Source organism: Hyperoodon ampullatus (assembly GCF_949752795.1).
Source record: "Hyperoodon ampullatus genome assembly, chromosome: 8".
Taxonomy (NCBI): Eukaryota; Metazoa; Chordata; class Mammalia; order Artiodactyla; family Ziphiidae; genus Hyperoodon; species Hyperoodon ampullatus.
This window is the reverse complement of record NC_136921.1, coordinates 44,543,146-44,569,325: the sequence shown is the minus strand read 5'-3', so window position 1 is coordinate 44,569,325 and position 26,180 is coordinate 44,543,146. Positions and strand designations below refer to the sequence as shown.

At 36.9% G+C, this 26,180-nt stretch overlaps 1 protein-coding gene across 1 annotated transcript in view; it reads right to left on the bottom strand.

The window, feature by feature from the left end:
* The window catches only part of STAT4 (signal transducer and activator of transcription 4), a gene marked incomplete at both ends in the record, with an annotated part of 97,384 nt that overhangs the window by 17,514 nt on the left and 53,690 nt on the right, over nucleotides 1-26,180 (bottom strand). The window contains 10 exons of the mRNA XM_079709974.1: nucleotides 5,506-5,550; nucleotides 7,361-7,472; nucleotides 7,860-7,919; nucleotides 10,736-10,828; nucleotides 11,632-11,790; nucleotides 13,647-13,798; nucleotides 15,302-15,387; nucleotides 18,189-18,267; nucleotides 19,193-19,285; nucleotides 22,343-22,441. Coding sequence (XP_079566100.1) covers nucleotides 5,506-5,550; nucleotides 7,361-7,472; nucleotides 7,860-7,919; nucleotides 10,736-10,828; nucleotides 11,632-11,790; nucleotides 13,647-13,798; nucleotides 15,302-15,387; nucleotides 18,189-18,267; nucleotides 19,193-19,285; nucleotides 22,343-22,441 — 978 coding nt within the window. The remainder of the gene's footprint in view (nucleotides 1-5,505; nucleotides 5,551-7,360; nucleotides 7,473-7,859; nucleotides 7,920-10,735; nucleotides 10,829-11,631; nucleotides 11,791-13,646; nucleotides 13,799-15,301; nucleotides 15,388-18,188; nucleotides 18,268-19,192; nucleotides 19,286-22,342; nucleotides 22,442-26,180) is intronic.

Genomic DNA, 26,180 nt, shown 5'->3' with positions numbered 1-26,180 from the left:
ATGTTAACAAGCGGCTATGGCTTTTGGATTTTGACTTGAAAGACAGCCTCTGTAAAGAAAATATGACTGGGATAAGGATGATTTTCATCTAAATTTCTTGCTCGTCTTTTTAAATTTTTTGGTTTTTTTTTTTTTTTTTTTTTTTTTGCGGTACGCGGGCCTCTCACTGTTGTGGCCTCTCCCGTTGAGGAGCACAGGCTCCGGATGCGCAGGCTCAGCGGCCATGGCTCACGGGCCCAGCCGCTCCGCGGCATATGGGATCCTCCCGGACCAGGGCACGAACCCGTATCCCCTGCATCGGCAGGCGGACTCTCAACCACTGCGCCACCAGGGAGGCCCTGGTATTTTTTAAATTGAAGTATAGTTAATTTACAATGTTGTGTTAGTTTCTGGTGTACAGCAAAGTGATCCAGTAATACATATATATACATATTCTCTTTCATATTCTTTTCCATTATGGTTTATTACAAGATATTGAATACCGTTTCCCATGCTATACCGTAAGACCTTATTGTTTATCTTGCTCTTCTCTTAACAAGCCATACTCTATGATAATGCCGCACATGGAAAACCATGTGGAATAGAAAACAACTGCAATAATCCATTTGCTTAATGAGTATCTGTTGAGTCCCTATCATGTGGAGACCACTGGCCTAGATGCTGGGAAACAACAAGAGGGGAAAAAATGGTACAGTCAGATGAGAGACAGACTTTAATCACAGAATCATAGGAAATGAATGTAAAGTGACAACAAATTCTCAGCCCATAATATAAGGGGATTGTATGGAGGGTGTTGCAGAAAAAGTCTACATTTTTAGTGTTATTCTGGTACCAACGTTTGTCTTAAGAAAGCACTGCAACTACTCAAACTAGTTCAGAAGGAAATCAACTTCCTGTGAAAATGCTCAAGCTAGTTGGAGTGTGAGTGGTGGCTCTGTGTTTGAGAACACTGAACCTTGAAAGAACATCTGTCTGGCTATTTTGTTAAATGAAACTCAAGTCACCCAGGCTTTACTAATAGCTTCTTTGTGTTTCATAACTTTCCACCACACAAACAAAATTACTTAACACCTCAGTCTGTGACTAAAACTGTCATTTATCAGTTAAAGCCTACTGACAGAGCAAACTCGAGACACTGCAATTCCAGCCTCCCTGTTCAAACAATTCCTGCACTTCAACAATCACTCTCGAGGGAGATGCAAGAGGGAAGGGATATGGGAACAGATGTATATGTATAAATGATTCACTTTGTTATAAAGCAGAAACTAATAAAAAAAAATCACTCTCTAGCTGGCTCTAAGGACCTCTGGGAAAGGTTGCTTCCTGGGAATCTGTAGATAGCCTGTCTACAGATTCCTCATTTCAAAGCAGATTCTCAAAATCAAATTCATTTTGAAAAAAATGACCCTACCCTCTGTTGTACTTCTGAGGATTACAGAATCTCAGTCAAAGGAACTTAGAGATTGACTAGTCCAACGGTTTTCAAATCTTTTTTAACCCTGAAGCATATTCTTAAAAGTAAATTTCCCACCTGGGTCCCAATCTGTAAAATATTTAAAATAGAGCTGACTGATTGAAACAGGGGTGGGGGACCCAGAGCTCCACCCTTCACCAGCCCCCAACCAAGGAGGTGGCACCATTGTTCTCCCTGGCCTTCTGGGGACAGCATGAGTCTAGGGCAACATCAACGTCCTCCCTTCACCCAATGCTACAGCCAGGTGCCCATGAACATCCTGACAGGTCACCTCTTCCTGGCTAATCTCAGAGTCAAACAGACACAGGGTGCTGCAATTCTAAGGAGGTTTGGATTGGCAATCTTGGGGAAACTGTCATGGTGTGTCCGTGATCATTTAATGCGCATTCAGTCTAAGCTCTCACAACCACAAATGTAGAACTGAGGGACCCTAAGCTGTGGGGTGTGGTGATGGGGCGGGCAGCAGGTAGACGTGCAATCCTATAAAAGGGGCCTATATATGGGGTGGTCTGAGGTTGCATGGACCTGGAGCCAGAAAGCCATGCTCACTGGCCCTTGAAAGGGAATGTTTCCAGCAGAGCACCTGGCAGGTGGGCAGAGGAGGAAGGATAAGGATTAGTGGTTTATCCTAGGCCAGGTACCACCTTTAGAGCCATTTCCCCACCTGCCTCCAGAGGGCAGCCTGGAGGGCTGATCAGGAAGCCCACGGCAGACAATCCGCACAGCACACGGCAATTGACTCACACACGCCATCTCGTGTGGTCCTCACAACAACCCTATGAAGTGCAGGTTAACATGAAACCACTTGATAGTTAAGGAGTTAGTGAGGTGAAACAGCTAGTGCAAGGTCAGCTGCCTGTAAGAGGCAGAGCCGTGGGCAGTGCTATTTCCACCTCCACACCGATGCACGCAGGAGATAAGGGAGAAGTCAACGTTTTCTCAGGAAGCATTATTTTAAGTTCCTTCTACCCTTCGTAAGGATTCCGGTGCGAGGGAGCTATGTGATTTCTGAGCAGGTGGGTAAAGTAAGGACAACGACAGCAGCAGCTGGAACAGAGAGGAAAGGATGAGATGCTGTTCGCAAACCCGCAAAGATCTCCCTTATCGGCGCTTTGTGACCACCTAGAGGGGTGGGATAGGGAGCGTGGGAGGGAGGGAGATGCAAGAGGGAGGGGATATGGGAACAGATGTATATGTATAACTGATTCACTTTGTTATAAAGCAGAAACTAACACACCATTGTAAAGCAATTATACTCCAATAAAGATGTAAAACAAAAAACCAAAAACCAAAAAACATTCAAGCAGATTGAGCTGCCAGACCATAACAAATTTCTCCCACAAGTTATTTGCCTCATGTATTTCATTTAAAGAAAAATTAGGTAATACTAGGCAACAATAAAAGTACAGAAGCATAAAATTATATATCATTTAAATTTTCTTTTCAAATAATCAGAAAAATAAATTTCATGCCATAAATCTCAAAAAAAAAAAAAAAAAAAAAGATCTCCCTTATAGGAATCTCAGCAAATGGTGGGCTGGGATGAGATAAAGGGGCAGCAGGGGTCAAAGAGGAGGGCCAACTGGGGCAGCCTGTCCAAGGGAAAGTTTCATGACTACAGAGGGAGCACAGTACAGCGGCCAAGAGCACGGACATGGGAGCCAGACTGCTATGGCTTGAATCATCTTAGCTCCACCACTCTGTGCCTCAGGTTCCCTAGCCAAAATAAGTATGACACTAACGGTATCTACTTCATAGGCTTTTGCAAGAGCTACGTAAATCAATGCCAGTGAAGCTCTTAGACAGCGCCCGATACATAGTAAATGCCGCACGAGGGTTTGTCAAATAAGTTCTTATCAGGCTGTGAACTCCTGCTTCAGGTGCTCACAGATAAGCAATAAGCGACAGCTACTGTTTGAAATTCAAAAATGAGGTTATAACATCCTAGCTTCCTGTTCTCCCTAAAGTTTGGTTACCTCAATCCCTGGCCCCATTAATTTATGAAGCCCATTTTATCATCAGATCTTCCCCCACTCTTTCCTGACTTTCCTTTCGTCACCCCTACTGCCTAGCCAAGCCCCTGAGTGCCCAGGCTCATCTTTCTGAGTCCACTTCATATATTGTGTGACTTTTCAATTGTTCCTGTAGCACGTAAAATAGCATTCAAGTCCATGGTTTGTTTTAAATGTACCTAGGAGTCATATTAAAATTCTGTCAACAGGGGGAGCTCAAAGAATAGCTTAAAATAAAATTATTCAGCTCCAGCAAACTTGGAACAAAAAGAAAAGGAAGAAATAAAATCATTCTGATATAACCATATGATTTTGTTATTAATCAGAAAATGAGAGGAAATAAATTCAAAGACAGAGAAGTAGGCAGTTGTTTTTCTATAGTAGAAGATGATTTACTTAGATTTCTGTCTCTAGAGAAATCCAAGTAAAGATTTTGATTTTACATTCACAAAGATGACAAGGTACTAAAGAGTTCAGGGATTTAGATTTACTCCCATTTGATTTGTTTTCCTTAAGAAGAGTTTAGAAGCACTGTGCTCAGTCTATTCAGACTTAGTAAATACTATTCAGGGAGGTCACTGCACGAAATACTGTTTGCAACTCTGCCCAAAATTCCAGGGATAATCATAAAATGGGCTTTTATTTATAATGAGCTAATGTTTCAACTAGGAAGTTTGGAAAACCTTTATGGATTTCTATAAGGTGAGAAGAATAACTCCTACTTGTTTGGTTTACTAGAATATCCTTAAACTCAAAAGCTTTGCTCCTGTGATATCTGGGCTGAGAAACCCGTCTGATGCTCTGCCTTAAGCCAAGGTTCTACCCTGGGAGGAAAGCTTAGCTCATCCTCGGTGAGGCTGTGATATTTGGCAAAAGATCTTTAAGATACGATTAAGGGAATGAAGAATTCTTGGAAGGGAAAATGTAGAGCATAAAACCTGCTGTGATGGATCTTTGTGGTTTTGTGGAGTGCGCTAGATTGACTGCAGTTGAAGGCTGGATTTATAAAGTGCTTTTCTTCTTCCAAATAATTCAAAGGGATTTCTCATAGGAGCTGTGACTATAAAGCCAGGAGATTGGATCCATACCAACCATACTAGAAACAAGCCTCATTGCTTTATAACTGCATCATGTAGGTGGTCTTACATATGCAGTTTCTCTGAGCAGGGAGCACTGGGAATTACTACTCTGATCTCTTAGAGGACAAAAATGCAATATTTTTCCATCAGATCATTTGCCAAGGATCACATTTTTGGTCACTGTCAGAATGGACTCAAACCCAGGTTTTCTAATTCCAAATATGTAGGGCATAAACATATGCCCTAGTATCTAGGTCAACTAAATAGCTGATTCCCAAAGCCACTTCCGATCCAGGATTTGACCACTCTATTATTTATTCACTCAAACTCGAACACTTGGGCTGCACCAGTTTGTTCTTTTAATCAATTCATCCAGTGAAATGCCAACTTTAATATAAGAGCAAGGTAACTGATACCATAAAGTAATGGAACTTTTTCACTTGTGATTTTCACATACTGGGTCATGATGTTCAAGACTTACCTCTTATCTGTGGAAAATGAGTGATTTTAAGATATTTTATAATAATGGACTGACTAAATAAATTATAGCAATATAATGCAACCACTTTAAGTCATGTTGTCCAAAGTATTTAAGCTTATGGAAAGCTGTTCACCTCACATTTGCTATGTGATAAAAAAAAGCAGGTTATGAAACAATGTGTATATATACTTTCAAAGTATAAAAGTCAAGATAAAAGTCTAGAATGATGTGAACCAAAATATTAATAGTCATTTTCTTAGGAGGGTGTTATATGCATTTTCTATTTTAATAACAAAATTTCTTATACTGTCTGCAATTTATCGAGCTTTACATGTATAACTAGAGAAACATGAATTTGACTTTATATAAAAATATAAAGGGCAGTTTAAGAGCTTTGCAAAAATAAGACATTATAGGATTATTTCCTAGAAAGATTCTTTTGGAGAAAATATTTCCTACCTCATTTCCTTTGTTTCCAGCACTAGACTTCAATTCCTTTGGTTGCTTTGTAAAAGAAAACAACAGTATTTAGATGGAGAGGCATTATCAGCTAAATATCAAGTTGGGGTTTTCTTGGCCCATAATTTTGACTTCTAGAACAGTAACCGAGATGTTTTCTAACTCACTGAAACCTGATGTGACATAGCTGCCCGGATTCAATAGAAAGGAGCTTCCTGTTTCATCTCAAGGTATGCCACTTTAGGAACTTTTGCTGAGATAAGGGAGCAAGCTGGCATAAGACTGTATTTTTCAGTCACATTTTGGAAAGAGGAAATCATGCTGGGATGTTTTAGAATAATCTATTCAGTACTCCTTTGTACCTGACAAGTATCATCTGAGCTCAGCCGTGATGATTCTCAAAGCCTACGAAATCAAGTCTAACACACAGGCCTGGGGAAATAGACAATGGGGCAGCATGCCACATGGCGCAGTGAAGTACTAAATGCCATGAGAGCAGGAGATACAGAAATGTTCATGACATAGATTACTTAATGAGAAAAATAGGACAGAAAACAAATTAGTGTGTGCAATCTGATCCCACTTAACAAAAAGAATATATATATATATATATATATATATATATATATATGAATGAAAATGTAAAAATAAGTATGTTATGTCAAGGTGTTGGGATCATAGGTGGTTTTTAATTTTTTCTCTGATTTTCTATATTTACTTTTGTATTAAAAAGTGATTAAAGTATTATGTAAATGATAATATACGTGAAAATGTTTAGCAACTAGAAAAGCACCATGAAAACTAAGGTTTTGTTATTTTATATATTATCTCTGCTGGAATAGAGACCCACCACTTTTTGGTTTGTTCTTTGTCCTTCCTTTTCCAAGTGACTCTTTTGGGAGACAGAAGGGCCTCTTACAGCTTCACTTATTAGCAAACATTGGCCATTATTGAAAGTTCCTTGAAAATAGGAATTGAACTTAAGCGAAAAGAGTTCTAGTTATAAGGATGTATATGTCATCACTCCTCATTACATTTTATTGGTTTAGCAGTGTCATATAGAGGGATTCAGTTACAAAGAAATGCACTCTTCAATACTGAAGACCAAATAAAAACAAAATGAAAACCAGCATAAATTTATGTATGCAGATATCTTTCTGTTACCATAAATTTTATCTCTAAGGAAGTAGACTTTTAGAGACTGCTTCAGTGGTGCCCCAACATTCAGGTGAGGTACCTCCCAAATGCTGATAAACCAGATGAGCAACATGTTTTTGGCAAGAAAAGCAGGGTCTTTGGGAATCTAAGAACTATGCAAAGAATTAGAAAGAAAGCAGGAAGAGAACTCTAGGTTAAGAGGAAGTGGTAAAAGCAAGAAGTAACAGGATGAGGCTGGGTCAGAAGCTTTCTAGAAATGCCAAGGCAAACTGTGCAACTCACACCCAGAAACATCACATTTCCCCAAGCTAATCCTCCTCAAATGAAAGAGACTTTAGCCAGACATGTCATTATTGGTATCATTTGGGAGATTTAAAAAATGAAACCAGGAATGCCTATCGACTGTAAGACAGATTATCTCTGTCATTATTACCAAAATATTTTAACTAATTAAGACATATATTTAGGCACAACAACATCACCATTGTTAAGAACTCACACCTTCAGAGTTAAGGTTCAGAGTTCTTTTTACCATTTAAGATTCTTCAATGATGGCATGTTTTATTTCTCAGTATGGCCCTTAATTTGCATAAGAAACACTAAAGAACAAAACACATTAAATTATAAGGCCTATTAGCTTAAATGTGTCTAATTTGGAGGAGAAAAAAAGCTTGTGTAATTTTACTGCCAAACTCACCAAATGCCGAAATTCTACAGAGAGACTCCCACTGGAAGATTCTTCAATGGACATGGCTTTGACGTGAGTTCCACAAAGCACAAATCTTCGATTGCTAGAGAGAAAATGTTGGCTATTTACGTGGTCTCAGGTAAAATATATTTATGAGAACAGCCGAAAATTCTAAAGTAAATGTCTTACCTTAGAGTTGAAACATTCCTGTAAAACCAAGAAGATTCTTTAAAATGATTTATTTAATAGATCTAATAATAATTTTTCTATGACACTTTAGGGGATAGTATATAAAATTTCATTTCAAGTCTTTATAGTAAAAATTTTAAAGTAAGTCTTCCTTGGAGTTCTGTTAAATGTTTGAACTTCAAAGTCAAATATTTGAAGTACATTGATATGTAACGTTAGAGAAGTAAATTTAAAAGTTTAAAATTATTCTATAAAATAAGGACAGCTCTTTTTTAAAAGTCTTACATTTTCATGTTTCAAAATGAAATTAGAAACTTACTTGTCAATTGATGCTTTCACCTTTACCTGATAGTTTAGTTCTGGTAATTTTATCAGTAGTCTGGAAAGACACATAAATAAAGAATTAAAGATAAAAATTTTAATGGCTAAAAGCCTTTTTATATTTAAAAATTTAAATATATTTACAGCAAACACATATAAATCAAACTCACATTATTTCCAGTCATATGTTAGTGTGTTTTTCAAATGTCCAATTCCTCTTTACTTTGCCATGTTACTCATATTGACATCAGCCACTTAATATAACACATACTTGGAAAGTATTTCCATATTGCTTCAGTTGATGTGTGTTGGATAACACATTGGCTAGGTCAGAAAAATAGCTATATATTTTGGCTAAAGCCCAAATTTGGGTTAAATGTATAAATAAAAAAAAATTTTGCAAGTCTATTAATGTGGCTCCATTTTATTCTCATATTATAAAAAAATTGTAAGCTTAGTAAGACCAAATGTTTTGATAACTGTTTTATGGTAAAATACTGATAAAGACTAGGACTCTAGTAGAATAAGGAAAATTCCACTTCAAATGCATTTGCAGTCTTTAAAGACACTATATGTAAGTAACAGCAAAAACGTTCATAACTAAAAAAGACCTAACTTCAAACAAACAAATGATCAAAGGTCAGAATAACAATTCCTTTAATTCCTTCTTGTGTCAGCCCCCCTTCACTCCTTAGCTTTTCCCAACTCTTCCGAGCTGTACCCTATGACACACCCTCTCTGCAGGTTCAGTTCAGCTTCAGAGACCTTCATTCAGCCACTCACTCACTCATTCACTTATGCACTCATCCCAAACCTTGTTCATTCACTCAGCATGTACTGAACTCCTCATATAGACCCTGTACAGCCCCAGGCACTGGGAAACTGGCATAGTGAAGTTGAGGGAAGGAGCAGAGTAGACATGGCTATACATCAAAGGAAGAAGTCTAGTCAAAGAGCTGGAATATAGAGAATGGTAATAAGCAACTGAATGGCATTAGAGAAATACAATCATAGATAACAGACAGCCCAAACGAAACAAAAATAATGTAGCAGAGGTTCCTTAAAAATCCTGCCAGGATTGGTTTCAGGGCTTGGGATATAATAAGTGTACAGCTGTTGGCAGTGAGGGGTGAGGAGGTCATATGAAGTAAGACGAGATGTTTTTCCCCTCTGCATTCCTCTCTATCCTATTTCAGGAAGGATCTCATTCACTGTAGGATGCTGACGACAAAAGGGAGTCCCATGTCACCCCCTTCCTTTGAAACAGGAGGATGGAATGCTATGGTAGAGAGGGGTTTTAGGCAAAATCTTGAATACTAAGTAAAGGATCATCTATCAAGACAGTGGAGGACAGCGTACAGAGAAGAAGGATGGGGACCGAACAGTTAGATGGAAGAGGAAGGCAGAACACCTAAGCCAGGGACTAATGGTCTGTGCCTCTGGCAATCAGTTCAAACACCACGCCGTTCAGGGACCTCTTCCTCTCAGAACTCTTTGCCGAGCAGTCCCTACTCATCTTCCCCTTCGTCCCACAGAGCATCTTAGACTGAACATATCATCTATGGGGGTGTCTCAAGGAAAAGTAGCAATATATACCACCACCCTTCTATCCTATTTCCTTTTAGTGTTACAATTTTCTGGGCTATATAGAGATGTGGGGATGAGGAAGGAACACCTTCTGAAAATCATAAAATTTTAAAAAGGAACCTGGTCTCTGCCTTTTTTGTTTGTTTGTTTCTTAAAGTCTTGGTGCAAATTCACACAAAGGAAATGATTAAGAATTTCAAGAAGGGTTTCTGAAATGCAAACGAAAGACAAATGCCTTCCTTTTAAAAATGAAGTTCCTAGGTGACAGATGTCAACTAAACTTATTGTAGTATTCATTTTGCAACTTATGTATGTCAAGTCATTATGCTTAAACTTATACAGTGTTGTATGTCAATTATATCTCAATAAAATGAAACTAAACTAAACTTAAAATGGAGTTCCAATAGTGATCTGTGATCAGGGATGCTATCATGGGATCCTAAATCACCATCTATCATGGCATCACCACCTCTAGTACTAGTCTGGAATTTCAGCTTTCCAGAGGTGACCTAGTGATTAGAAATGTAAAGCTTCGGGACTCAAGAGATTGAGGCATGATGAAAATCTTTGAAAGTTTGAAGTCAAACTCATTATTTTAAGTGTCATTAGGGAAAGCTGTATGCTTTCGTTTGCTCATGCAAATGAAAAGGATCAGATACATAGATAAAGCGGCAACAACATAATCATTTCTCTTTAAATCAGGTACATAATAAGGATGTACTGAAAATCGTGGTGTTGAGATTTTTCATGGACCATCCAATAAGCTAGTTGCTGGGTGATCACAGGTGAAGAATGTTCCACTATAGTTCCTGGATAGGATATTCAAACCCTTCCATAACCTGTCTCCAACCTATCTACTCAATTCTCTCTCTCCCTGCTCCCCATGCTTACAAAACAGACCCAGGAAGTCATTATTTCTATAGTCTCACTCTCCCACGCCCCTGCTCTTCCCTCAAGGCCCTTCCTCAGTGACCACAAGGCATTCTCCAGGCTCCCCAGTTTTCTCTCAAGTCAGCCTTTTGAGCAATTAATCCCATGTTGTCCGATATTGTGATTTCATACTTTCATGCTAATAACTCTCATGTCCTCATCTTCATTGTTCTACTCTTTACAAGCAGGGCTCTCACCTTAACATTTCTGTGGGTATTTACCATAGCTGAGTGCTGGGTATGCAGGAGGTGCTCAGTAAAGAATAGTTGAATGAAAGGCACAATGAGAGACACTAGCCTTAATCACACAGTGGCTATGGCATCATAAATACGAAATGATAGAATACATTCTGCCTACCTTAGCTTTACAGTAAACTGAATGAGAGTTTTAAGTACCATCGGCCTCTGAGGGTGGGTTGGCATGCATGGCTGTCGTTCAACCACAAATGAGCTGGGTTCAAAGGAAATAAAGCACGTCATTTGAAAACACTGGAAACATTGACAGGCTGAAAACCACAGAGTAACAGGATGCTGTCCTCTTATAAAATCCAAATTTTCTACAATTAGAAGGCATTCAAACCCTTGTTAAGCTCAAATCTTTCCAAGACTTCTCATAAATAAATACCAGAAGATGGGAAATACCTAAAGACTGTCCCAAAGTAACAACAGTAAATAATTCTTGTTATAATTGGGTAAAGAATAAAAGCCCCAGTCTATTTTTATCATACTAAACATCAAGTAGAAAGTTAATTTCATGCCATTTTTGAGCTAGACATTAGGATTTCTGGTACATACTAGTATTTTTTTTTTCCTTTAGATGAGCTTATAAACATAAACATGTTCTCCACCCTTCATTTCTTGGATAGGTACTTGAGAAGAAATCCTTGAAATCTTCTTTTCTAAAAGATGAAAAATGAACTTTGGGTGGGTGATGTGGTGGCTCATGAAAAACCGAGTTAGGTGGTGGGAGAAGTGTTGATGAATAAACAGTGAAGAGTAGAAATGTTTCTGGAACTGTCTGGAGCTTTATTCACTGCACCCTGAGGCTCACTGTTTAACACTTTCCCCCACTCCTTCACCTGAACACCAAAACCCCAGCCAGGGTGTCCTCCCAACTCCATGGGACTGAGGCTCCCAGGAGGCATTTAAATGGATAACATTTGACTTACTCCTTTTTTTTTTTTTTTTAAATTGAAGTATAGTTGATGTACAATGTTGTTTTAGTCTCAGGTGTATAGCAAGGTGTTGACTTACTTCTTAAAAAGGGTGCAGATCAAGAAGGTGACTCTTTCCAGCAGATGTGCTCTTTGCAGTGGGATGGGATCCCCTTCATAGGTCATTTTGGTAGACTGCTCCTCTAATTTCTCCAACTGCCTTCTGAGTTGGAACAGACTTTCTGCCAACAGTGTAAAGCTATCGAACAGCAAATGAAAAACGCAGATAGTTTTCCACTTAACAATCCACCATTTTTTTTTTTTTTTTTTTTTTTTTTGCGGTACGCAGGCCTCTCACTGTTGTGGCTTCTCCCCTTGCGGAGCACAGGCTCCGGACGCGCAGGCCCAGCGACCATGGCTCACAGGCCCAGCTGCTCTGCGGCATGTGGGATCTTCGCGGACCGGGGCATGAACCCGTGTGCCCCACATCGGCAGGCGGACTCTCAACCACTGCGCCACCAGGGAAGCCCACAATCCACCATTTTAACTATTAACCATATTTAGCAAATATTACTAAATAATTATTAAATTAATTAAATTAGTCACTTAATTCCATTAAAGGTTAGTGACAGTTTTTATTTTAATGTTTATTTTCCTAACCCAGCTTTTTGCTAAAATGCATGATAGATGTTAACTGTTTTCAATGTTTTAAAATTTTTACCTTCAGTTATAGACAAGAAATCACTTAGGAAATTTTGTCAACGTCTGGAACCAAATCCCTTTTAATTATCCTTTTTAAAAAGTCTGTTAAACACATATATTTTAAAAATATTGCACTCACTAAAGGGCAAAGAGAGCAAATTTAAAACTTTAAAAATACATGATATGAAGAATGTTATGTGTAAGAATACTGAAGGAAAAACCAGTATGACCCCCCATATATATTTTTTACAGGTCCTAAGTATTAGCCAAAAAATTATCAGTGGATCTTCCTGGAGAAAGGTATCTGCTTAGAGTTTTACCTTGGATCTTACCTTAGAAACAGAGGTGGCAGCTTGGGCTGGAAGTCTGGGAAAGAGGGAGATTGAAAGGCACACAGAAGGGGCCTCCAACTAAGAGGAGGCAGAAGTCTCATGAGACTTGCTAAGTCCATGTGCCCTGACAGCAGCTCTTTCTACTGAAAGTTTATTCCCCACATAACATTGTAGAAAGAACTGTGAACCGCCTACTGAATTTGGTATGAGCACCATTATCTGCTATGCTCCCTTTGTTGTTTATCTTGTTTTCACAACAACAGAGTACAGTGAGGTTAGAGAAGCAAAGTATCTCCCCAAGGAAAATCAAGAAATTTTAAAAAGAGCCCAGTTACTTTTCCTGAGAAGTAGGCCTGGCAGTGCAGACATTTTAGTGCAAGTGTGCCCAGTTACTGTACTTTTTCATTGTATTGGATTGTACCCTTGGAAAGCAATATTAGATTTCAACTGAAAATTTTCCTTCTTTTTCATTATATTTTCTAATTGTTCTTTCACTCATATAGTTTTCTTTTACATTGATGAAGGGGAAAACCAAAAAACATTTTTTTAATACAAAGGATAATATATGTACATAATTGCATGTATGCAGGTGTACACAGGCAGGGGATGCCATGTTGTATTAGCCATTTGAGATTTTTTCATTTAAATACAAAAATAAATCACTTTGTTGAAAACACAAAACTAATGTTTAACTCTGACACCTTAAGATACACGTTTTAAAAATGAGATATAGTGTTTGAAGCCAGTGCTTCTCATGCCCTTCAAGAAAGTGTATTTATTGCTGATTTGAAAAAGTTCATTTGAGTCTTTTAAGATTGATATATTAGATAAGAAAATAAGCAATTCTTACGCATTCTATAGATTTCTATAGATGCTTTATTTTTCTCCCCAAAGGAATGGAAATTAAGAACACTCAGACAATTACATCCATTTGTTTTCAACGGTAGAGTTCCAGCTGCTAATAAGCCATCAATAAGCTGAATGAATTGACATTTGGGTCTAAGCCTGTATTCTCTGGCTAAGTGACACTGTTGTGTACTTCCTGTGGTTTTCACTAGAAACTAAATTCAGTTCATTTTACCAGTTTTGGAGCTGGTCGAGCCCACTGTGGAGTGGACCTCCGATGCAGGCGACTTGCTGCCGCCTCTTCCAGTCTTGCAGCTCCTCCACCAGGGTGCTGTTCATTAACAAGTCCGTCTCATTCACTATTTGTGTCATCTTACTGAGGGCTTCCTGAAGACAAAAGTGACTACTGAGAAGATTCTTATGACACACAACCAAAGCTACTCATAATTTAATCTATAAAATAATTTGTCTGACCTGGGAGATAAAGCCTTGGTTAAAATTTTGCCCAAATATTTTACCAAATACTACCTTCTATCTGCCATAGCACTGCCTTTTCAAATAATTAAATTATTGTAATTCAATAATGTCATGAAGAAAGAAGCATGACCACAGTTAACATTCTCATAATAGCACATAATACTCTCATAATATCATTTACTATAAGTAGGTTGAATTTGTAACTCCTATGACAATATTGAATCCCGTAGTCATAAAAGCCATATATCTGCTTCTTAAAAAGCCATTTATAAATTGAATTTATATTCTTATAAATATGCTTATGCATTTATTTTTAAATGTACTGACTAGAATTTAAGCCTTTCTGTGTTAGTTTTTAGTACCACTTATCTGGTTTGGGGAAGCATAGTGGGAAAATATAACTTTCAAAGGCCCAGGGATTAGAAGACGCAAATTTCTACCCTGGCTTTGCCACAGCTATGTGAATTTGGACAAGCCATTTAACTTTGTTGGGACTTGATCTTCTCATCTATACAGTCAGGTGAATGGACTGAATTATTTCTAAGATTCCCCCTCTCCTTAAAATCTTATTTAAAGTAGAATAAGATGGCATGCATAAAATGTATAGCATAGATTTATTATGCATAAAAGCATTAAGTTTATCTTGGGTTAAATATTTACATGTTTAAAATCTGATATATAACTGTTTAAGTTTATAATTAATTTAGGGTGAAAATAAATTTTACATTTATTTGTGCTTACACAAATTCCTGCACAAAAAGATGAAGCCAAACTTTTAGAAATAAACTATTGATTTCAGTGACTGGTTAAATTTCAATTGCGTCTATTTTCAAGGAGAGGTAGAATTGAGAGATATTTCTCCTCTTTTAAAATAGTTTATTGAGCCAGAAAATTTGCTTCCTCTCCTTGGGAAGAGGCTAGATTGAACATGTTCAGGTCTCAATGGACTCTCCTGAAATCTACAAAATGGTTTAGCACAATGTCATTTTTCAGAATAGAAACTGGGACACTTATTTCTGCAACAAAGTTTTAGTAGTCGTCAAGTAATATTTTAATTATACATGTGCAGTAGAACCCATCCCATCATATTAAGTATAGCAACTAAAACAGTCATGTCTGAAATAGTGGCAAATAAAAACTGGGTAAAATGTTCACCTTGAAATTAATGGTAGCTACAGTACATGTACCACATAGCAGGATAAATAGATTCTAGAAGGGTTCTGCTTTGTAAACTTAGGTGAAGCAGCATGGCAGACAGGATGATACTCCTCCTAGAAACACTGCCTTTTATTCATTCAGCGTAAATGGAACTGATAAAATCAAAGAGCTTAATTTCAGAGCTTAATCCAGTAGGACTAGATGTAGAAAAAGGAGAAAAATAGGCAGAAGGCCAAATTAAAGTTCTTCACTAGCCTTTCTTTTGAAGTCCAGGCTGTTCAGCATTTCCTGCAGAGTCAAAACTTCCTGATTCATTAGGGCGCTGTTCTTGTCACCCTGATCTGTGAAGGAAAAGAGATCAGACTTAGGGTCCTCTCCAGGGCGAAGCTCTCTGTCCTGGAAGCCAAAGCCAGCTGTAACCTGCCATCCTAAGATCCCATGATGCAAGGGCCTAAATGGAGCCATTAGTGATGAGCTTAGAAGTAAATCCCTGGCTGCCAGGAAGCATGACATCCAAGCATGCCAGAGACGAGCTCTCTATCTTACAGACCTTGAGAAAACACCATTCTTCACACAGTGCTCCTTTTGGGGGCAGGGAGAGAGGGGATATAAATGTTTTTATAACGGATTCTTTTTTTTTTTTTTTTTTTTTTTTGCGGTACGCGGGCCTCTCACTGCTGTGGCCTCTCCCGTTGCGGAGCACAGGCTCCGGACGCGCAGGCTCAGCGGCCATGGCTCACGGGTCCAGCCGCTCCACGGCATGTGGGATCTTCCCGGACCGGGGCACGAACCTGTGTACCCTGCATCGGCAGGTGGACTCTCAACCACTGCGCCACCAGGGAAGCCCCTATAACGGATTCTTTATTAGATCATCTCTACATTAATAACGACCTTGGTTGGTTGGGATGTGTAAGAAAGAAAAGGGGCCCTTCTTTGTGCTTATGATTAAATCGTATTTGACCTCTCCCGATGCCTTTACTCAATCTCCTGGAAGAGTTGCCGTTTTATAGTACATAGTCTCATTAACTAATAAAGACTAAATCCTTTGCTTTCTCTTTTTCTTTGCAAAACAGGCTAGCCTCACAGTAAAACCAGAAGAAGTGGGAAGGAGTTGCAAATTAAGAAAAATCTCTGACTGAACGAAACCCAAAATGATTTATCCTCTTAAATGACTGATGTACAATAAACATAATTTGAACTTTAAACTTTATTGGTATATAGTAAGTGACTGCTTATATCAACTGCTCATCTCTATAATAAATGAAGTTTTGGAATGCTGATCTGAATTGTGTTAATGTGAAAAGAGGCCCCTGAACAACGCTGTGGCAAAGTCCTCGACAAAATAGCACTGATTTCCAAGAAGTCATTTCTGGTTGTATTAATTCACAAATTCATGAATTCCTAGATCCCATATGTAGCAAAATCCTGCTGATATGGCATTTTATCATTTCAAAACTTCATTAGCTAATACTTTCCAGTCTTCACCAGCAAAGATATAACTTGTTTCCCATGTATCTTTCATTTCCCTTAAAACATTTCTTTTCACTTATAATCAACAAAATATTTGTTGATTAAGTAATAATCATTTTTATTCTTCATAATGCTTATGAAGCACTGTAAGATACTAAAGTAAGTCTAATTGTAATATATTAAGTTCAAAATAATTTTACTGTTTTAATGTAAAACAGTATATTTCAATGTATATTCTATTTCATAAAATTCATAGTTCACATATGAAATTTAGGCTGAGGCTGCTTTCAATGAACTGTAATGCTTGATTAAATGTGCAGTTGCTCTAAACCTTTTAAGAATCATGGACCCCTTTGATAAGCTGATGAAACCTGTGTTTGTGTCATTTCTTGCAAAGGAAAAAACATGGTACATACAATTATGAACATATTTAATAACATTTCATGGGAGTCAAGACATCCTGAAGGTGCCAGAAGAACATGTCACATCTCACTTATGCCAGGAAAAACGAATATCCTCTCTTTTAAATCTTAGATGGAAAGTTAATAAAGAATTTGATCACAATCATCCATACTACTTCCTTCCAAATAAATTTTAAGCTAACATTTCAGTAGTTAAGGATGATTCTGTAAATCATCTGTACAAAGAATTTATATCTAATGTGTTTTTCAAAATTATTTTAGAATTACAAAAATGTTACGAAAATAGTACAGAGTTCCCATATATCCTTCATCCAGCTTCTTCTAGTGTCTTAGATAAGCACAGGACAATGTTCAAAGCCAGAAGATTAACACTGGTACAATCCTATTAACTAATCTAGAACCAATGAGAATTTCTCCAATTGTCCCACTAATTGCAACACACTTTAAATGTTATTACTTGTAAATCTTAGATTTTATAAATTTTATCATTCTTTCCTTATATTTCTTAAAAAACATCTAATTGTAAACAACCTCAATATTTAACCACAATGAAATAGTCAAATAAATTTCAGTGTCCTTACATTTTGGTATTTATACAATTATTGAAATTATGTTTTGAAGATTTTTTTATATGAGGAAATACATAAAATAAAACTTTAGCTTAAAATGCTATACAAAAAACTATGTACAAGATGATTTCAACTTTTCGTAAATAAATAGATACGTATGTATTTGAACGTGCAGGAAAAAGGCTGGAAGAAAAAATACTAACATTTTGACAGTGTTTATATCTAGATAGCAGAATTTTGTGTGGTTTTTAATTTTGTAATACTTTTTTCTACTTTCTAAATTTCCTGCAGTGAGTCACATTTCTACTTTTAATTTTGAAAAATTATAATGACAGACTCACCTAGAGATAATATTAGTAATTTTCTGATCATATTAGACAATTATTATTACTTTTCTTAGTTGTGATAATGATATTTTGATTCTACAGGAGAACGTTCTTACTTTTTGGAGATGCATCCTGAAACAGGGGTGATTTCTCATGAGCTTTATAATTTACTTTGAATCATGGGTAAAAAGATATATTTATATGGAGAGAAAAGGAGGAAGCAAAATAAATTAACTTCTCCTGCACACTCTCTTCAAAAAAAGGGATCAATTTATCAATTCTGCAGCAAAGACGAAACCCTAGTCACATTGCCTTTATGTCTCTATGTGGAATTATAGACAAAACAAAAACTTACCCATTGTCTGAATTGTTTTATACCTGTAGTCAAATTCATCTTGCAGATCTTCTAAATATTTGGTGTCTTGTTCTGTCATCTTTTTACAAAGAAAACATACTCTGTTGTTACAATTAAGCATGTCAATGCAACAACATCACCCATCATCAGTATTTCAAAATACACTGTTTGGTGCTTGCAATCCCCAGTAATATCCCAGACTAACTATACAGAATCTACACTTCTAAAGAGCTAATGCCCATGAACGTTGAATAGCGCTAGAAGAACCAGACTGAAGTTGCTCTTCCATTTTCTCTTCCTGAGTGTTTGCAGATTTCAGCATCTTGCCTTTCATTTCCCAATTAATTCCAAATGATGCAACTAATATCTTTTTTATCTGAGAGTATGGATACATTTTTCATTTTAGCTCCATACAACTCTGTATTAATGTACCAACTATCTTTTTGCTTAAAATCTCCATTCTCAAATGATATAGTTTATGACAGTTGAGTCTAAATTTTTTCCTCTCTACCTCTTAGAAAAAAAATATCTGTGGCTCCTCTGTATCTCCTGTTCATTTCTGTCTTTGAGATTTTTACTTTTACTCTTCTCCAAACCTGGTGATGTTTTTCTGCTCAGATATAATGGTGTCAAGATCTGAGCTAAAGGCTTTTCATATAGTATTATCTCACGTAGTCCTCACAACAATCCTGTCACAGTGGTTATCCTCACTTTTACAGATGAAGAAGCAGAGGTTTAGAGGTGTGAAGCAGCTTACTCGCCTAAGGTCGCATGGCTTCTCACTGATGGAGTCTGGTGCGGAAACCCTAATCTCCAGTAAATTGAAGTTAAAAGCTTCCCACAAAGAAATTTTTTCTAATATGAACATAGTGTGTGAGAGATATTTATCTTATAACAAATTACCCTATGATTTCTGTACACACTAACTTTGGGCACGTAAGAGAAAGATGCATAGTATGGTGACAACAGCTAGACTTTCCTGGTGTCTGTAAGAGATCACTCACCTGCACACTATTTTTAATGGCAGCCACTTTGTGCTCCACATTCCTCTGTCTTTCTGAAACTGAAGAACTTTGTAAGGATTTCTCCAGAGGTCCCTGGAAAAACAATGTCTTGAAATTTCAATGATGTTGATAAAACAGGTTTATGAAGAATGTAGTATATGTAATATACTTTGAACTGAGGTATGGATGAGTAGTATGATATGAAATACTCTACAGCCATTAAAAACCATGCTGTAGAAAAATATTTAATGACATACAAGTAGTGTTAAATTGTTAAGAAATAGAGCAAATTATAAGACACCATATGTTTGTGATCTCTGTTGCTTGTATATGTACGTATATATATTTATACTTATTTATTTATTTATAAAAATCTGGATATATGTATAGACATGTAAACTCAAGTACATGTGACCTGAAGAACACACATCCCAAAATATCATCATTTGCTATCTTTGAGCAGTAAAATTACAGATGATTTTATGGTTAAATTTTTTTTCCCCTAATTTTCTATAACAGACCCATATTGCTTTTGAAATTCTATAAAATGAATACATGTAATTTAAAAATTAATATAGTGAAACTACATTAAGTTGGACTTAAATTCAGAATTAGGGATGTTGAATCTGCCAGGATGAGATTTATTTTTACATTGGAACAAAAGGAGTTTGCTAAAGAATATGTAAAAATGTTAGGCTGGCTAAATAGAAAGGCTAACCAGCTACTCCAAGCCCCATTTCTTTTTTTTTTTTTTTCATATTAAGTATGATTTTATAACTTTATTTTTCATTCTGTAACACATTGTAAACAGCTTTCTGTGTGATTAAATATATATGAAAATCATGATTTTTAACAGCTGCATTCATTACGTTTGAAGCTGTAAGGTCAGTGGAATGTTGTGAAATGTTTCTGTTGGCTGCACAGAAGGACAACATTGTTTCCTTCTTTTCAAAGAACTCTTTAACAGTGATGTGTTCATCTGAGGATCCTAAATTCCTTTTCCAAATTCTAAGAGTAGCTTTCTCTTTGATTTATTCTCATGTGTAACATTTTTTTTTTTTTTTTTCTTTGTGGTACGTGGGCCTCTCACTGTTGTGGCCTCTCCCGTTGCAGAGCACAGGCTCCGGACACGCAGGCTCAGCGGGCATGGCTCACGGACCCAGCCGCTCCGCGGCATGTGGGATCCTCCCGGACCGGGGCACGAACCCGTGTCCCCTGCATTGGCAGGCGGACTCTCAACCACTGCGCCACCAGGGAAGCCCTCTCATGTGTGACATTCTGCACATCCCTCCCACCACCTGAGTTCAGGTTTCCTGGTCTCCAGCTTCATCCTTCTCCTTCACCCTTTACCAAAATTCAAAGGCAAGTCTGGAGATGTCAAGGCTCTCCCATTTTGCTCACCACCAACTACAGTAAAGTCCAAACTCTGGTGCTAACCACTTTGGGCTCCAAATGTGATCTAGCTTCATTTAGGCTTTACTTTCCCTAGCTGGGGAGAAGCCTCTATGTCCCAGGCAGGTAAATGAAGAAGCAACCCTTTCTCTTCCCCCTTATTCTCCCCACTTCATCCCAAAGGAGAGGATGGTTTATAGCAGGGGTTCCAAAGCCAGGGCCACGGACCACTACCAGTCTGCGCCGTTAGGAACCACAAGACCCATTTCTTGGCCACTCTAATAATCTGGCATTGAGTACATTCCTTAGGTATAACGTTTATGTAGATATCTAGAGTTGAGAGTTAGAATGTCAGTAAACCCTTCACCTTACACTTGGATGGGGACGTATGGTTAGAAAGGATGATGACTTGACTAAGATCTATATCAAATCAGTGGCAGAACCTCAAGTGGAACCCAGGTCCTTGACTGTCAATCAAGTGTTTTTTCAACTATATCACATTCTTCAGATGGGTAAAGCCTTTGTAAAATTCACTCTCATTTTGGCCCCCATTATTTGTGTGTGTGTGTGTGTGTATCTCCATATATTTGTCTACTGGTTCAAAATTTACAAACTAGTGTTTCTTTTGTGGTAGTATATAGCACTAGCAGATTATTTGTGGAATGATTTTGATGAGCATCTATTCAAATAAATGTTTCTAATTTGGCTGATACCTGACATTTGAAGAGAACAACAACACACACACACAGACAAAATGACTAGAGATAAGAGGGCTATGAAAAAGGACAGCTCAGAATATATATGCAAATATCATACATTAGTAACAGCATCTCAATGTTCACCCAAAAAGCACTGAATCAAACTATATTTACTTTAGAAACTCACTAACTTTAGATTTTAAATTAAATAAAGGTGATACCATTCTTCTTTATCATCTAAAAAATAAAAGTAAGTTGTTAAAGCTTCATACTTCTCTAAAAACAGCCATAACCTGACAGCAACTAAATCTGAGAATTTTTAATAGTTGAAAAAAGATACTTTTCTTGGATCTTCAAAAATAAATACACTAGTGTGATTTACTATCTTATGGAGTGTGACATGTGGAAAGTTGATTACTCATAAGCTCTTTGCTTTTCAAAAGGATTAACTGAAAAAGTATTCCCAGGGACTTCATATTCCTCTATTTATCTTTGATGGGGGCTCTGAGTTCTTTCAGCATAGTGGGATAAAATATAATCTAAAATATTATTGGCAAGGCAAAGCACACTGAAACAATAAACAAGCAAATATTTATGGAGTTTCTGTAATACAAAATTCCTGATTGTGGAGTAGTTTGGACTTGTGGGGTAGGAAATTGGGAACTACTGAAGGGTTTGAGCAAGATCAATCCCTGAGGATAAACATGCTGAGAGAAACAGAGCCTAAATGGTAGTTAGGAATTCAGCCAGGAGGTGGTTACTCTATTCCTCAATTGATATAGTAAGACCATGGACCAGAGTGTGAGCAGTGGAAACAGAAAAGAATGTATAGATAGGATTTCAGAAACAAACTCTGGAAAGACTTGGTAGTTATCTCAATAAGGAGGCAGAGAAAAGGAACTATTCAAAGATAATCCGAAGACCTTGATTCCAAGTGACTGGAAGGATGATGGGACCATTAACATAGGCAGAAGAAGATGGCTGGAAAGAAGACTAGAATTTCTGTTTCAGAAAAATTGAGTTCCAGGTGATGACAGATTACAATGGAAGAAAATATTACCTGAACAGGCATGTTGGCTGCAGCCAATATTCTCCTCTCTTCCCTTAAACAATTTGAAATAACCACAGACACATGCATCGGATTTCCATGAAATTTTCCCTGAAAAAAAGTGAACAAACACAACACAAAATCTTAAATATATACATCACTATTTGCAAATCAAAAATAATCTCGAAATAAATATGTGAAATTATTTGGGATTTGTTTCAAGAACCTATTCTATTATAAAGCCACAGAAACTAATATTGTGAATGTAGATGCCTACGCAGGATATTGCTCTGTCTCTAAAAGTTATTTTTAATAATTAAAAATAGTTCTTGAGCACCTCTGTAGGAAAGGCCCTGAAATCACACTCAGGAGGATCAGTTTACTTTGGGCTTAGGATAAGTTTTACAAAAGTTACTTCTTTGTAAATTATTATGAACTAGGGTGGTCCCAGCTGTTTATTTGTTAACTCTGTACTACATGGTGTGCCTAACGCATTTCTTTTGGTCCCTGTTTGGTGCTCTTCATGTCAATTAGCTCATAACTATATCGGTATGCTAGAGAGAAACTCTATCACACACATTTTAGCAACAATATTTTTTTTTTTTTTTTTTTTTTTGCTGTGCGCGGGCCTCTCGCTGTTGTGGCCTCTCCCGTTGCGGAGCACAGGCTCCGGACGCGCAGGCCCAGCGGCCATGGCTCACGGGCCCAACTGCTCCGCGGCATGTGGGATCTTCCCAGACCGGGGCACGAACCCATGTCCCCTGCATCGGCAGGTGGACTCTCAACCACTGCGCCACCAGGGAAGCCCTAGCAACAATATTTTTATGACATCTAAGTATATACATTTTTTATTACCGATGTTAATGGTTCAGATATTGTAAACTGGCAGCCTGTGGGTCTAATTCAGCCATAAGGTATGTTGTATAAGTTGAAATATTGTAATCCCTTCAGGGGAACATGTACTACCCATAGTTTCCATAGTATCCACCACTGAGTGACCTAGGCACTCATTTACTTTACCTGCCAAGCACCTATAGGTTTTCTTGGTTTACAGGATTAATTTGAACAACACCATCATTTTAATCAGTAGTGTTAAACTTCTTTGTTACTAGACTCTTCCATGGCAGGATTAACAGGAAACACAATAAATGTAGACAAATGCCTTTATTTAGTTTCCCTCTGCCCTCCTGTCTGAAGGAGGTGTTAATTATCCATGAAATGGCCAAAAGGGCAATAGCAGAAAAGATAAAAGTGGAAAATTAATAATCAAAAGTAGATTATACAGACTAGTAAACCAAAGGGTCTTTCTTGGAAAGAAATGAGGTTATTGGTTGTAAACATTTTTAAGGCCTTGACCATTGCCACAATTTTATTAGATGATGCATTCTAATTAGCATTTCTAATTGTAAAACTAGGGTAAACACCAAGTATCTGGTTTCCTGCTTTTCCATATTCTATAGCTTTTAAAACATTTTTCCCCTTTAAATGAGAACACTCCAAAAGAAAAACACAAAATAGAATTGACAGAAACTCTTAAGGTAAAGAAATTAAAATTATCCTATTCATTAAGCAGGGATACCAAATTTCTGATTCCTGCATGCTGACAATTTCAGATTCTCCCTAGTTTGAATTTGTTCTTGTTTTTAAACTTTCCCATTGATTTGTTTTCCCATATACCTTCCATTTAACTCACCAAGAAAAGCTACGTTTGCTCATTTTGCCTTTATTTTTAAAATATTCCACTGATGAAAATAAAGGGTTTCTCCCAGGGCTAATTTGGAGACTGCTATTTATGTAACGTTGAAAGCTTTTCCTATCCAAGATCAGGAGTTCCTCTAAGATCCCAAGAATCACCACTAATTGTTTTTGTTTTTCTCACTGTTACAGGAGTTCTTCATTGTTGATTATCCAGATACTATCTTTCAGCATTTCTCAGCTCCTTTGTCTATACTTTTTCATTTTTCTTTCCTGCTTGAACTTCTTCTACCTTCCCTTTCAGATTTGGTTTCCCCCTTGTCTTGTGAGGTTAGATTATTCATTTTTTCTCCTTTGTTAAGAGTAAAGAATCACTATTGTTTTTATCCAGGCTATTTTTTCACTTTCGTTTTGCATTTTTCCTAACTTAGCTCTCACTTAAATGTATGAGATGAAAACATCTTATGGAAAATTGATCGCTATAGATTCAAAAACCAAAGTAGCACCTTTTTTAATGATCAGGTTTTTAAAATTTATTTTTTATTGAAGTATAGTTGATTTACAATGTTGTGTTAGTTTCAGGTGTACAGCAAAGTGATTCAGCCATATATGTATAACTCTTTTCCATTATAGGTTATTACAAAATACTGAATATAGTTCCCTGTACTATACAGTAGGTCCTTGTTGTTTATCTATTTTATAGATAGTAGTGTGTATCTGTTAATCCCAGACTTCTAGTTTATCAACGCCCCTCCACTTTCCCTTTTGGTAACCATAAGTTTGTTTTCTATGTCTGTGAGTCTCAAATTAGCATTTTAAATTTTCGTATCAAAGATGTAGTTGTGTTCACCTTTCAGTAGTTACCATGTATATGGACCATGGACACCCCCCCAAAGAAAAAGCACAAACAGAAAAACAGAAACAAAAAAAACAAAAGAAAACCCACCCTTAAGTGTGTGTTGCTGGGAGGAAGGACGGAAGAGAAATTGCCCTTTTTCTAGCATGTGTCTGTCTCTCTTAAGTGTAGGTACTGCAAATATCTTCTACTCTGTGGCTCTCTTTTCACTACCTCTTAGTGTCAATAAATAGAAGTTTTTAATTTTAGTGAAGTCAAATTTATTAACTCTTCTGTTTATGGTTAGTGCTTTTTATGACTTAAGGAATCTTTCCCTAATCTACAGCCATGGAGGTTTATTCATATATATATATATATATATATATATATATATATATATATATATATATATATTTAAGCCTTTACAATTTTGCCCTTAATTGCAATTCACTTGGAGCTTGTTAATAATGAGAGGTCCCTTTCACTTTTTTCTATATGAATATCAGTTCCAACAATATTTATTGAACATTCTGTTCTTTTACCACTGCTCTGCTGGGCCAACTGTCATAAATCAAGTGCCCATATATGGATGGTTTGCTTCTGACTCCATCCCACCTTATGGTTCTATCTGCTTTATCAACAGACTGTCTTAATTACTAGAGTTGTATAATAAGTTTTTTGACATCAAGTAGAATAGCTTTTCTTTGCATTTTTCACATAAATTTTGGAATCACCTTGTCAAGCTACAAACACACATACACACACACACAAGTTGAGAATTTGAATGGCACTAAATCTTTAGATACTTGGCATTTTTGTGTTCTAATCTATTTATTTAAGTCTTCTTTAATGTCTCTCTATTAAGCATTATAATTTTCCACAGAGATCTTATACATTTTTTGTTAGGTTTATTTCTATGTAGCTGGTATTTTTCATAATGGATAGTATCTTTCTTTCCTAATTGTTTTCAATGGTATGTAGAAATATATTTGACTTTTATATATTGACTTTAAATCCAGCAACTTTGCTAAACTCTTAATAATTCTAATAATGTACTTGTAATATCTATTACCAAGTCTAAAAATTCATCTGTAGATTCTTTTGGATTTTCTGCAAATACAAATCATATCTTGTATGAGTACTGATAACATTTTTCCCCCTTTTCATTTATCTAATATCAGTCAGAACTTCACCTTCATACTATGATTTATTTAGAAATGTATTGGTTAATTTCCAAAGATAGGGATTTTCTATTATCCTTTTTATTGATTGTTATAGATTTTAAAATTCTGATCAGAATAGATGTTCTGAATGACTTCA